Source organism: Agelaius phoeniceus, chromosome 14 (assembly GCF_051311805.1).
Source record: "Agelaius phoeniceus isolate bAgePho1 chromosome 14, bAgePho1.hap1, whole genome shotgun sequence".
Taxonomy (NCBI): Eukaryota; Metazoa; Chordata; class Aves; order Passeriformes; family Icteridae; genus Agelaius; species Agelaius phoeniceus.
The window spans coordinates 16,516,226-16,528,415 of NC_135278.1; the positions used below are offsets into that span (position 1 = coordinate 16,516,226).

General features: G+C 44.5%; 1 protein-coding gene across 2 annotated transcripts in view; it reads left to right on the top strand.

Annotated features, from left to right (window-relative positions):
• Nucleotides 1–1,226: 1,226 nt before the first annotated feature.
• LOC129125755 (connector enhancer of kinase suppressor of ras 2-like) overlaps nt 1,227–12,190 on the top strand; it is a 175,980-nt gene continuing 165,016 nt past the window's right edge. Inside the window, exons 1-2 of one of the 2 annotated variants that reach the window (XM_077185925.1) lie at nt 1,227–1,561; nt 1,820–1,893. In XM_077185925.1, coding sequence (XP_077042040.1) covers nt 1,827–1,893 — 67 coding nt within the window. In that variant the 5' untranslated portion in view covers nt 1,227–1,561; nt 1,820–1,826. The remainder of the gene's footprint in view (nt 1,562–1,819; nt 1,894–12,190) is intronic. The other variant, XM_077185926.1, reaches the window with a different exon arrangement.

A 12,190-nucleotide genomic window follows, 5' to 3' on the forward strand; every position in this document is an offset into this window, starting at 1 on the left:
TTAGACAGAACTGAAGCTACTGAAAGTGGTCTCCCAAAACTCAGAGAGGAAGCTGACATGCTGTTCAGCCTTCTTGAAGGAGAATTGATGTGAATCCTTTTGTAAAGAAGATCTGTGCTCTGAGCACTCCAAATACATCATAGAATACTAATCACACTATTTCCCAAAGCTAAAGAAAAATAAAAAAGGATAGAGTGCATCACTGAGCTGAGAATGGCACATCTCTTTGGAGACACTTTAGTGGGGGAAGGATGCCTGTCTGCATCCTTAACTATATAAAAAAGAGCCTTGAAAGGGTGGAGAATAAACTGCCAGGGAGTAGGTTAAGATTGGATTTTAGGAAGGCATTCCTCCCTGTGAGGGTGGGCAGGCCCTGGCACAGGGTGCCCAGAGAAGCTGTGGCTGCCCCTGGATCCCTGGAAGTGTCCAAGGCCAGGTTGGATGGGGCTGGGAGCAAGTGGAAAGTGTCCTTGGCCATGGCAGGGGGTGAAATGGGGTGGGCTTTAGGGTCCCTTCCAACCCAAACCCCCCTGGGATCCTCTGATAAAGATTCCATTGCTATTTCATGTTCCTCTATATGAGAGAGAGAGAGAGGACAGATCTCAGCCTGGGGACTTCAGCCCAGCCCCAGGGGAGCAGAATATCGCCATCCTCTTCCCCTGATGTGCTGGGAAGCTTGGAGCAGTGCAGGAGAAAAAGGCACAGAGGAAAGATCACTGAAGAGAAGGTGGAACTGTGTTGTTCTGCCTTTTTTTCTCCCTGGTCTCTGAGTTTCTCCCCTTAACATAAAATAGTGGGGCTGCAGATCCCAGCAGAAGGTTGGAGCCTGCAGCACCTTCTCAGCCACAGGATGCAGAATTTGTGCTGCATGAGGTGCAGAGAGTCACAAATGGGTCCAAAAAGTGCTGTTTGGCACATCTCATTGAAATGTTTCACCTTCATCTGTCAGAAGGGTAGTAAACTTTGGGATTAGGAATAATTAAAACATTTTTTTCCTTCATAACAAAAGGGAGACGTTGACTAATGATCCCAGTACTGAGAGTCAAAATACTTGCTGTACTTGTCTATCCTAAAGTGCTGTTGTAGTACAAATTGCCCCCTCAATGCTGTCATTCTTCCCCTACAAAATGAGCTGCTCATAGGAGGAAATATCCTGGCTCTGAATGTGGCCAGAAAAAAAAAAAATAGTTTTCTCCCAGCAGTTTTTTTCTTGGGTAGGACTTTTCATACTGTGTTTGACATTCTGAATTACGTGATTACACAGTACAAGACTCCAGCAACATTTCGCATTGTAAAGATGGAGCTGCTCAGCATTTTGCCAGATGCCAGGCGATATCCTGACGTTTCTATCCCCACTTTAAGCCGAGTGACAGTCAGCATATTCACAATGAAGCCGAGACAATCTGCTATCAAGTTCCAGTGTTGACATTTTCCCCGATGAGGATCCCGGGGCTGCTCGGAGCAGAGCAGCTCGGCCGAGCGCGGCGTGCGGAGCGAGCATCGGGTGCTCCGTGCGTGATCCATGTTTGATCCGCGCCGGGCTCGGCGGGCACAGGCTTTGGTAAGTAAGTCTGTACTGCACCATTTCCTGGCTCGGTGCTCCGGGTGTTGCAGGCTGTGTGCAGTGGGGGAGGTGCCAGAGCTGATCAAGCAGTGTAATTTTATACATTACTGAATCAGTGCAGGAGGAACCTGGAGGGACAAAGCATCATCTTCTCTTTGAACTGCGCTGTAAAATCCGACTGCTCTCGTAGCCCAGCCATGCTCTGATACAATTTTTTCTCTCCTTTTTCCCCCGATTTTGGTGTGAATGATAAAGTGATCTGATGATGGCTCTCGTTATGGAACCTATTAGCAAGTGGACGCCCAAGCAAGTAGTGGATTGGATGAAAGGTAGGATCGTTTATTGCCGTGTATTGTCTGTACTTGGGATCCTGGCAATTTGCATCCGTGCTCTCGCATTCTTTGTTTTGGGAAGAGTTTATTCAGTTCCGAGCATCCCTGCGCTGCTTTGCCCAGTAGTTGTTGGAGACAGGGCTGAGGAGAGGCTGCTGGAGCTGTGCCGTGCTCTGGGAATTGCTGCCGGCAGCGGAGCAGGGATCAACTGCATTTGTTGGACAATGCAGGCACAAAGTGTTTGTGTCTCACGGCTCCATTATGCCTCGCACAGGGTAACGTCGGCATGTTTGGCTGCTTTAAATTTGCCCTGCTTAGGTCCGGTTCGCTCATATCAGGTGATGTGATGCAGTGGCTGTGCAGCGCTGGTCTGTAGTTTTGGGTACCACAAGGAGCACCAGGAGCCGGGGGCTGGACTGAGGCATCCTGCTCCTTCAGGGACGTGTCCTGCCCTGTCCAGGCTCCTTCAGGGACGTGTCCTGCCCTGTCCAGGCTCCTCCAGGGACGTGTCCTGCCCTGTGCAGGCTGCCCAGCCGCGTGTCCGAGGCTCCGCGTCCGCGGCAGCGGAAGGCGCAGGGCTGAGCGGGGAAACTCGCCGGGATAACTTGACAGGAATGATGATTTCCCTGCACATTCGCAGCTTCACAACACAGCCGTCAGCTGTGACATGTTTTGCCTGACAATGCTCGGCTGTGCTGCAAACAGACCGGGATGGATGGGAGGGCGAGGGATTGTTCTGATGATAAGTGGTTTAAATTTCTGCGGAGTGGGGGGAGAATTCCCCCCGCTGTATTCCCACAGTGGGATGCATTAGTGTTGTTATACAGTGCTTCTGATGAGCTGCCTGTCTTTGAGACAAATAATTCCTGCCACGGGGGATCTCTGTTATATAAGGAGAAGAGGTGCAAATTTGGGGTGTAGGTTACTCATGGAAATGATTCCTGTAATATGATGACTGAACTCTATGGGAGGGTTGAATTGGATGCCCACTCGAAATGCCCTTAAAGCTTTCAAAGTATTCTCATTAATAGGGGAATGGGTCTGATCTCATTTTGCTGAGCTGCATCTCCACACTTCGCTGAAATTGGGCTGTTTTGGTGCTCATCAGACACGTTGCCATTATCAGCTAATTATTCCTCTACAAGCACAGAGTCTTGTGAAGCAAACGGTGTCTGGGGGAATGGATGTACTTTGTTTCTCAGGTGTTTGGGAACTCGGGGTAATTGGGAGGGTTTAAGCAGGTCATTGGGATGGATCCTGAACCTTTAGATAACAGAATTGATTCCCAGGCTCCAATGTCATCAGGTGATAGCAAATCCTGATGTATTTGTAGAGGAGTTTTCTGACCCACACCTTCATTCCCAGGACATAAAAGAGTTAAAAAGTGGACAGATCACTCTGCTAATTTAACTCCTTACTTGAATTATAATGTAAATTAAGTGTCAAAGCATGTAGAATACTTGTTGCTAAATTTAAAATTACTTCCTGCTACTTTTTTATCTTTCCTGATGCAAAATAATTACATATTGGGGAGCAGTAATCCACGATGTGCAGTGGAGGAAGGTCATACAAGCAGCAGGTTTTTGCATGTCTGGAGTTGCCTGACAGTTGGATTTCCATACCAGCCTGCACAGTGCACCATCCACAGGGATATCTGGAGTAGGCAGCATTGTCAGTGCTCTGTGTTCAAGCATTAGTAAATATATTGCAGTGAACACTGAAGGATTCACAACGTTGGTATTTTCCTTGGTAGCATGAGCTGCACATCCACAAACAGGGAAGTTGCACATTTGTCCATTTCCCCCACGTTCATATTACAAGCCTCCTTTTTATCCCTCTGCAGATGCATTGTTCAGCTGCAGCCAAAGGAAAGACCTAACCTACACAAATGGCAGACCAGAGCCAGTTTAAAACTACTTATAACTACCTTACTTTGCAAAAATTGCCCAACTGTGGCCACTGTTTGCCTGTAATTTCCATGTGTTGTGCAGCTCAGCTCTGTTGGCTACAGTCACTCTGCTGAATCCATGTGCCAGGGAGGCTGAAGGTCTGCACAGGCAGTGATTGGCAGTGATAAGGTAGATTTTATGTAGCTCTTCTGTTCTGAAAGGTCACTTCTTTCACATCACGAAGAGATAAATTAAAGACACTTTCAAAAAATTACCACTTTAGGAATGAGTATTACCTTGACTGTATATAGCAACATGTTAATAAACAAGGGAACAAATATTGCCTCTGTAATATACCTTTGGGGGGCTTAAAATATGTAGACAATTAGTTTTATTTGTGGAGATTGTAAATGACATTTCACAGGGAAATGATAGCAGCGTGCTTTTAAAACTTGCATTTATCATATCCCTTGAAGCCATTAGAACTTATTCCTAAAATCTGTTAGCAAAGCCCATGCTTTGAAACTAACTAGCAGTGAGTACCAGAAGCATCAAATAACTGTGGAGAAGATGGAAGGAAGCCACAAAAATGATGCTAATGGTTTGAGACCCAGGTCCCCAGAACGTGTCCTGGTTACAGCATCCCATGAGAGCAGCAGCTGCAGCCTGAGCCCCCCCCCAAGAGGAGACACCCTTCTGTTCTCTTCCTTTAGGAAATGTTACTTGCCAAAAAAGTAAAAATTGGTAGGCTTTAAGGAACATTGTAATGACAAGTTGGCATCTTGTATTTATCCCCGGTTCCTTTCTCGGGAACGCACTCAACTGGAATTCAATTAGGGAACTGCATCTGATGGTGTGGACAACCTGAAAAGGCCATGCAAGTCTGGGGAAATTCATTCCTGAGGCTCTCAGGGGTTCTAGAAGTTAAAACTCTGCATACTTTTGTCTCTATACAAACATATTTTGTTAAGTTTAGCAGATGCAGCACCGTGGTTAAAAGGGAAGGTTTCAAAGGAGCTGACAACATTAATTGGGAAGGTATTTTTAGCAACAGTTTTTAGTCAGTACTCTTTCTTTTCCCTCAAATTTTCCAACATTTTAACCATCTCTAAATGGTTTTCAGGTGTTTTCCCTGGTTACAGCCATTTCTTACATAACTTACCTGTTTTCCTGGGGATGTTTTCTATGGACCCAAAAGAAAGGGGTTTTATTAGGAAAAACCTTTGCCTTGCTCAGATTTCCCCACTGGAAAACAAACATTACCCATGACGCTCCCCAGTGCCTTCAGGGTCAGAGTGGTTTCTAACTGATCACTTTTCCCTGGATTAGGTTTAACATGTTAATGGGAGAAAATGGCAAACTGCCCTCCAAGGTGTGCATCTGGAATGCTTTACCTGGGGATTTTTGTTGCTCTTTGGCCAGGAGCTCCCTGTGAAACCCAGGAACACTTCGCAGGTCATCAGTGAACACTCCAAACCCAAACCCATCTATTTTAACCTTTTAACTGAGCAGGGCAGTCCTGTACAGACTCCGGGGGTTTGGGGTGCAGAGGGGAGCTGGGATGCCTTACTGAATTAACAGAAGGGTGAGAGTTTGTGTTTCCATTGGAGGCAAAATCTGAGGGGAATTCTCTGTGCTTTTACAAGCAAGAGCATTGGAGATGTTGTACTTCCTGAGGGGAGCAGTTTACAAGTAGGTCATTTAAAATGTGAACTCATTTACAGGGAAGTGACACCTCTGTCCAAATAAATACTCACTTTTCAGAGCAGTCCAAGGAAATGGAATTAAACACAATGCAATGAAATACTGCTGTAACTTTCAGAGAATGCCGTGTTATTGAACAGCTGAAAATTAAAATGGGAAACCAGCTATTCCTTAAGTACCTGTAATAACTCCACACAGAGCCTGTGATTCAAAGTCCTGGGGACTGACAGGTTTGTCTGCCAAAGCAGCCTGCAGTGGAGGTTTCTCTCCTAATAAATGGTCTGCTGGAGATACTCATTTCACAACTGCGAGCCATTTTTCCCCCTTTAAATCCAGAATTTCTGCACCCTCAACAGGAGATGCAGACATAAAAAAATAAAAATTAATTCAGTTGGTAAACTGATTAACTATGCTGCACTGATCCTGTGCAGAATAATTATATGTTTGGCTGAAGGGTTTTCCTTAGCATGTAATTCCCTGATTTCAGGCTGGCTCATGAAGGGAAGGCAGGGAGGGAGGGAGGGGAGGCTGATGACGCGGTTGGACTCGTTAACATTCCCGGCACATTGCCCGGCTCCGGCAAACCCCTCTCCCTCTTCCTCTGCTGCCCATGAGATCAGTACCTGCGCTGGAGCAGTGCCACAGCCAGGGAGCCTCCTCTCTCCGCAGGACAGCATCTTTATCACATTGCAGAACGTGCTGGAAGCACAGTGGGATCCACTGTGAGCCTGTCTCACCCTGTGGGTGCTGAGCTGGGGATGCTTGGCACCCCTGATCCCCCTCCCGACCTCAGCATCCCATAATGCAGGGGCACAGTTCCACCTGGTGCGGTTTGAAACGGGAGTAGATAACCGAGGTCATCCCTTATTTAGAAAAATGTAGGGTTTATAGCATCTTTTCAGCTCTTTCTGAAGACAAATAGGTTTGGGAGAGACCTGAGCCACAAATGCAGAATTAGAGTTCAATTTCCAAGCTGTTTTAAAGTAAAGGTTTCACTGTTTTCCTCTGCTCTCACCACTTGTCCAACTGAAACAAGCAATTTGCTCTTGTGGCTCCCCCTTGGATTCCTGTGTTCCACTGGCACCACATTTCCAGTTGTCTCTAAGTCCCTGAATCAGAATTGGCTGCAATTCCTCCCCGATTTCTCTCACAAGTTTGGGACTTTAATGCTTCTCAGTAATGAATTTTGTGAACAACTCTTGAGTGCTGTAAACTGTTTGCTTTTAAAGGGTCAGCAGAGCTCACCTCAGAGTTGACAGCTTTGCAGTGGAAGTGCTAAAGGTCAGATTTCAAGGCACAAGTTCCCAATATTCAGCACAGTGAAGTGTTGGAATAAGCTGTCCAGGCAGGTTGGGCCATTACCCTTGTAGGAGGTTTTGAATACAACTGAGAAGAGATCCAGCATGCCTCTGGAAGTGTTTCTGTGCCCAGTCTGTCCCCAGCAGAGTGACCTAATGCTTCCTCAAGACTTCTACCAGCTCAGTCAAGACCTTGGGATGGTTTCTTGCATGGGAATCACCCTCATCTTTGAAATGTGAAAAGTCCCTGAGAGATTACAGCTCTGGCTTCCTCCTGGATATTTCAGTCTGTATTTCCCAGAATAACCATGGGAGATGATGCCCAAATGTCCAAAGCTCAGAAGTTTTCCAGCTGTGTTTCACGAGGAGGGCAGCAGAGCTGGTGATCATCAGAGCTGAAGCCCCAGAAGCGAACCCAGACCTGCTCCACTTCCACCAACATTCCCAAAAGGCCCATTCCCCCCTGCCCCAGAGGTTAAGGTATGAAACAGAGCAGGATTGCCCAGAGCCAGTGCCCTCAAGGCTTTCACTGCTACAGCTTTAATTCAGTTTGTTTAATTCACTTTGTGCACCACTGGCAGCCTGGGGGGACAGCAGAACCATGGCTGAGCCCATGGCTCCAGTTTGTGTCCTCCCAGTGACTGCAGCCATGCTTGGGGTCACTGCCAGCTGGCCACAGCTAAATGTTGTACAAAGACCTTCCTAAATCAGGTCTATCTCTAATTCTCTATGGAAAATATTTTGGCTATTTCTGCATCCCTATCACATTACCTCATTTTCACTAACTCCACTTTGAGAACCAATTAGAAACTGGTCTCTGTATCTTCCAAGAACCAACTGGATTAACATTATCTCCATAAAAGATTTCAGCAGCATTTAGCAATTTAATGGTCTGTATTTATGATCAGGTTATTTAGGACTGTATTCTGAAATTTCCCTATCTATAAATCAGATGCGTTCAGACCTTTTTAAGAAATGTAATTCTGCTCCCAGAGCAAAGTCTGAGCTCCAGGAAAGTCTCTCAAGCCACATTTATCAAGCGTAACTAATCTTTCAGGTCATTATGTAAAGAAATTTACTTTATTGTCTTGCAGCTTAATATCAGCAGTCAGACAATGTGTCACGCCTTGCTGAGCCCTGTAACCTTTACCATGTGTTAAAATTATGCAAAATCCCCAACTTCCTGCCAGTCCTGACCATCCCAGGGAGGGCAGAGTGGAAATGCAAGTTCAGGAGAGCTCAACCTTCTCCAGCTCTCCATTACCTCACGGTGCTTCGCCTTATGAAGCAAAATTCAGGATAAATTGGCTGCTGTGGATGACACCACATTAAATGAGATGCTGTGTGTCAGGAAGCTGCAAAGACACTGGATCCTGCTCAGCAATGAGATGCTTTCATGGTTTCTTCCCAGACTTTCTTGCCCCACTCTTTCCAATTTCTAAATTTTTCCTTCCTTTGGCAGGGTTGACATCAGCCCATGTGCCACAAGACTGAGAACTCTGTGTGTAACACTGCTACCAGTTTGAAAGATGTGGATTTCCTAGAAAAATAGCAGAACATCTCAGTGCTGCAGGATTCCTGACTGCCTAGGTTGGAAAGCAGCTTGAGAAACATTGCATTGTACAGAAAAATTCATTATGAATATCATTTCAGTGCATGGAAAACACTGCCTGGATGGGGGAGCCAATCTCTGTCTCAGACCCCAGGGGAAGGCAGCTCCTTGTTCCCTGGGCCTCTCCTCAAGGAATGCTTCTAAATGCTCACTGTGCTTGGGGAAAGAAAAATTCCTGCCTGAGAAATCTCCTCGTGGCTCATTCCAATGAGTTCCATGTCTTGTGCTTCCGTTTGCAATGAAGGAAAAAAAAGGAAAGCAAAAAGTAAACTGAGATTTGTCCTTTTGCAAAATTGTTTCAGCACCTACAAAGATTTCAAAGCTAAAAAAGGCAGAGCTTGTCCTTTCAGTGCCATTCTTTCAGAGCTGCTGTCCTGCCAGGCTGACAGAAATGGAGGTTGTGGCTCTGCTGCTGGAATGAGTGACTCTCTTGATAGTAAATGAACCATTTGACTGAATTAACCACAGTAGTATCAAATATTGCTGAGCAATAATCTACATTCATCCTCTCCACCCAGAGTGATTTTGTAGGTATTTTCTAAATGCTGCTTTGCATTACTAATTTCAATTGCTACTTTTGCAGTTTTGGTTTTTTAGTAAACCTGACTTTCTCTTCCCTGGTGCCATTGCAGGAGGGCAGGAGCTGGAAAGGGAAGGTTCAGGAGTTACTCTTAGAGGATTCAGAGAGAGGTAAAAATTAGGGGGTTGTATTTTGTGAAGGGCTCTAGTGATGAATCAAAATGAAATTATTTCTGATTAACTAACACTCAAACAGCTCCCAGAACATATCCTCACTGACCCTCTGCAAAAAAGAGCTCAGGAGGATTCAAGGCCAAGGCAATGTTTGGGTTTTCCTACTCAAATTCTCCACCAACTGTTTTCCAGCAAAGATGAATTATAAAAAGACTGTGGAGCATTTTTAGTTCCAACGTAGGTGGCATGTTTGAAATAAAAACGTAGCAGCCAGTAATTTTACAAAATACATTCAGCTTTATTCCCTACAAATATGTCCATCTTTTTCATTCTAAGCACTAAACAAAGCCTAGAAAAAGTGTAGGGATTCCAGGAATTTTTAAGGCAGAAACTGTGGTTTTTATAAGTGTGCTGAAGCAGTTACAGCTCTAGAAAAGATTCATTTGGCACATCTGGTTCTTTTACATGGAAAAGTCTCTGAGTGCAGGCAGACAGGGGTGCCAGCCTGCCAGCCCAGACATGCCAATGAGCACCTGAATTAAAGCATGAATTAAAGCATGTTTTACTTCTCTCTCTCCCCACCAGCTTTCCCCATTCCCTTTTGGCTTCTCTCCTGTTTATTCACATTTCTCTCCAGCAGCATTTTCTTGCCTTTTTCATAATGAGATGGACAATAAGCTTTAGATTGTGAAGGAATTTGTTCATTTAACATCAAAATTTTCCAGCTTTGAGTATCTTGGAGAGGACTGCAGCGATTTGGAAGTGAAGTGCATCCAAAATCCCAGGGGAGGTGAAAACCACCAGGCTCAAGAAGCCAAGCCCAGCTCCTGGGAGCTTTAAGGGGCAGCTGGGAGAAGGCAAATGTTGCTGTTTCCCTGATTCTTCATTAAAATCTCCTGTGAATAGCCTGGATGCCCCTCAGGTCTCTTTCAGCCCATGAAGTGCTGGTTCTCTGGGAGATGTGAGGGAGGTCCAGCAGTGGTATCCAGTAATGAAATCCTGTCCAGTGGTATCCAGTAATGAAATCCTGTCCAGTGGTATCCAATAATGAAATCCTGCCCAGTCTGCCCAGGGAAGTTTTGGGTGAAGCATCCCTGGAATGTCCCAGGCCAGGCTGGACAGGGCTTGGAGGACCTGGGACAGGGGAAGGTGTCCCTGCCATGGCAGGGGTGGCTCTGGATGGGCTTTAAGGTCCCTTCCCACCCAAACCAGTCTGGGGTTCCACGAGTTTACCCCACACAGGAATGTGCTGCACATTCCTAAATCCAGGCTCTGTCACTGATCACTCTGCACCATCATGAAAATGCCCTCAATTACAGAACACTGAGAGAGGCTTTAATTGCCCATTGTCAAGAGATTTCAATTGTTCGTTGCCAAGCCACACTGAGAAATTCCCTTAGTTATTAAAAACCCCCAACTTTGTAGTTTACAGAGGAAAAAGACACTCAAAGCAAAGAAAAAAAATCCTTGAAATTTGCATTTGTATCATGTGGTTGGAGGGAACAGGTAGAGTAATGTAAGAGAAGTTCAGAACCAACAGAGTTTAGAATATTCATTACTTGAATGTCACATAGAAAGAAATGGATCCACTTAGGGCAGTAGCTCAGCAATGCTGTTCTTGCAGAAATAAACCCTGGAGAAGGAAAAGAGGTAGTGAATAATCCATCAAGAACTGTAACAAATAATTATCTGAGTAACAAAAAAGATAAATTAGAATAATAGCCAGGAAATTTCCACATAGGATAGAAAAAGAAAGATAAACTTAAAGGATAAGCTAAAAAAACCAGTCTTGGAAAAATGGAGGAAGATCCTTCTCAAATCTTTCATAAGTGGACTTAAAAACTTTGGGAAATGTGCTAAGGAAGCCATCACCTACTGGCAGAAACATACACTGGCACATCATATTAACTATTTCTTATTTATCTGGAAGTTCCCAGGCCAAATTACCAATGCCTTTTGTGGCAGCAATGAGGCAATACTTTAACTAGAAACCAAATTGCTCAAGTGATCCTGCAATGAAAGTGTTTTCATTCAATCTGTGAATCCTTCCAAGAGCCATCAATATCACTCAGCACATGGAAAGGAGTTTTCTATTCCCCATTTTCTGGGGATGGCTCTTTGTGTGCTCCCCCCCTTGCCACATTTTATTTACCTGAAGGTAGATCTGCAGTTTTTCCATTAAGAAGGTCTCCTCTGGTATCAAACCAGCAGAGTTTCTTCTTAAAACATTTTCTGTATTTCCATTTTCTTTTATGATCAACTTTTAGAATAAAAGGATGCTGGTAGATGAGGAACCCTGGCTTTTGGAATGAGTTAATTCCACATAACCTTTGCCATTTTATCAAAGGGGTTTAAATATCTCATTATGAATTTGAAAGTTCTCCAGCTTCCCTGCCAGGACATCCAGGCAGGAATTCCAGGTGAACCAAAGCTGCCCAGCTCTGTGCACTGCCAGGACTCACCCCAGTGCTCTTTGCTTGCCTTGCACCCTCCAATGTCATACTTGATTTGAATTGCTGAAATTCTCATCAAATTATTCTTTCAAATCTCATTAATTTCCCATCTTTCTAGGGGAAAATGATAGACAATATTTCTTTTTTTTATTTCTTTTTTTTTTTCTTTTTTTTTTTTGTTTTTGCCTGCAAACTGGCAGGTGAAAAACTGTCACATAAGAGGACAAAATGAACCCCTGTGGCACAATGTTAAAGCCTGGAACAGTCTCTGTTTGTCCTCATCATGAAACAACCAACAGTGGTGGAAGAGCAGAAGAATATCAATTGCACCTACGGTTAACCCTATAGGCATCCATGCCTGATAACATAATTATTATCCATTTGGAGCATTTCAAAATATCCCAGAATAATTTATATTTGACTGTCAGACCATCAGTCAAATTCTTTTGGAGCCACTTCTTTCTCTACTCCACAGTTACCATGCCCAAAAACATGGTAATGAAGCTCCATGACTAAGCATTCCCAAAATGATAACAGAATTTGCATAATTAAGATTTGGTGCAGAGAAAACCCACAAATTTCTCAGGAAAAAAAAGAAAAAAAAGCACCATGTAGTGGATATGTTAAAATATTGGCCAAATACAG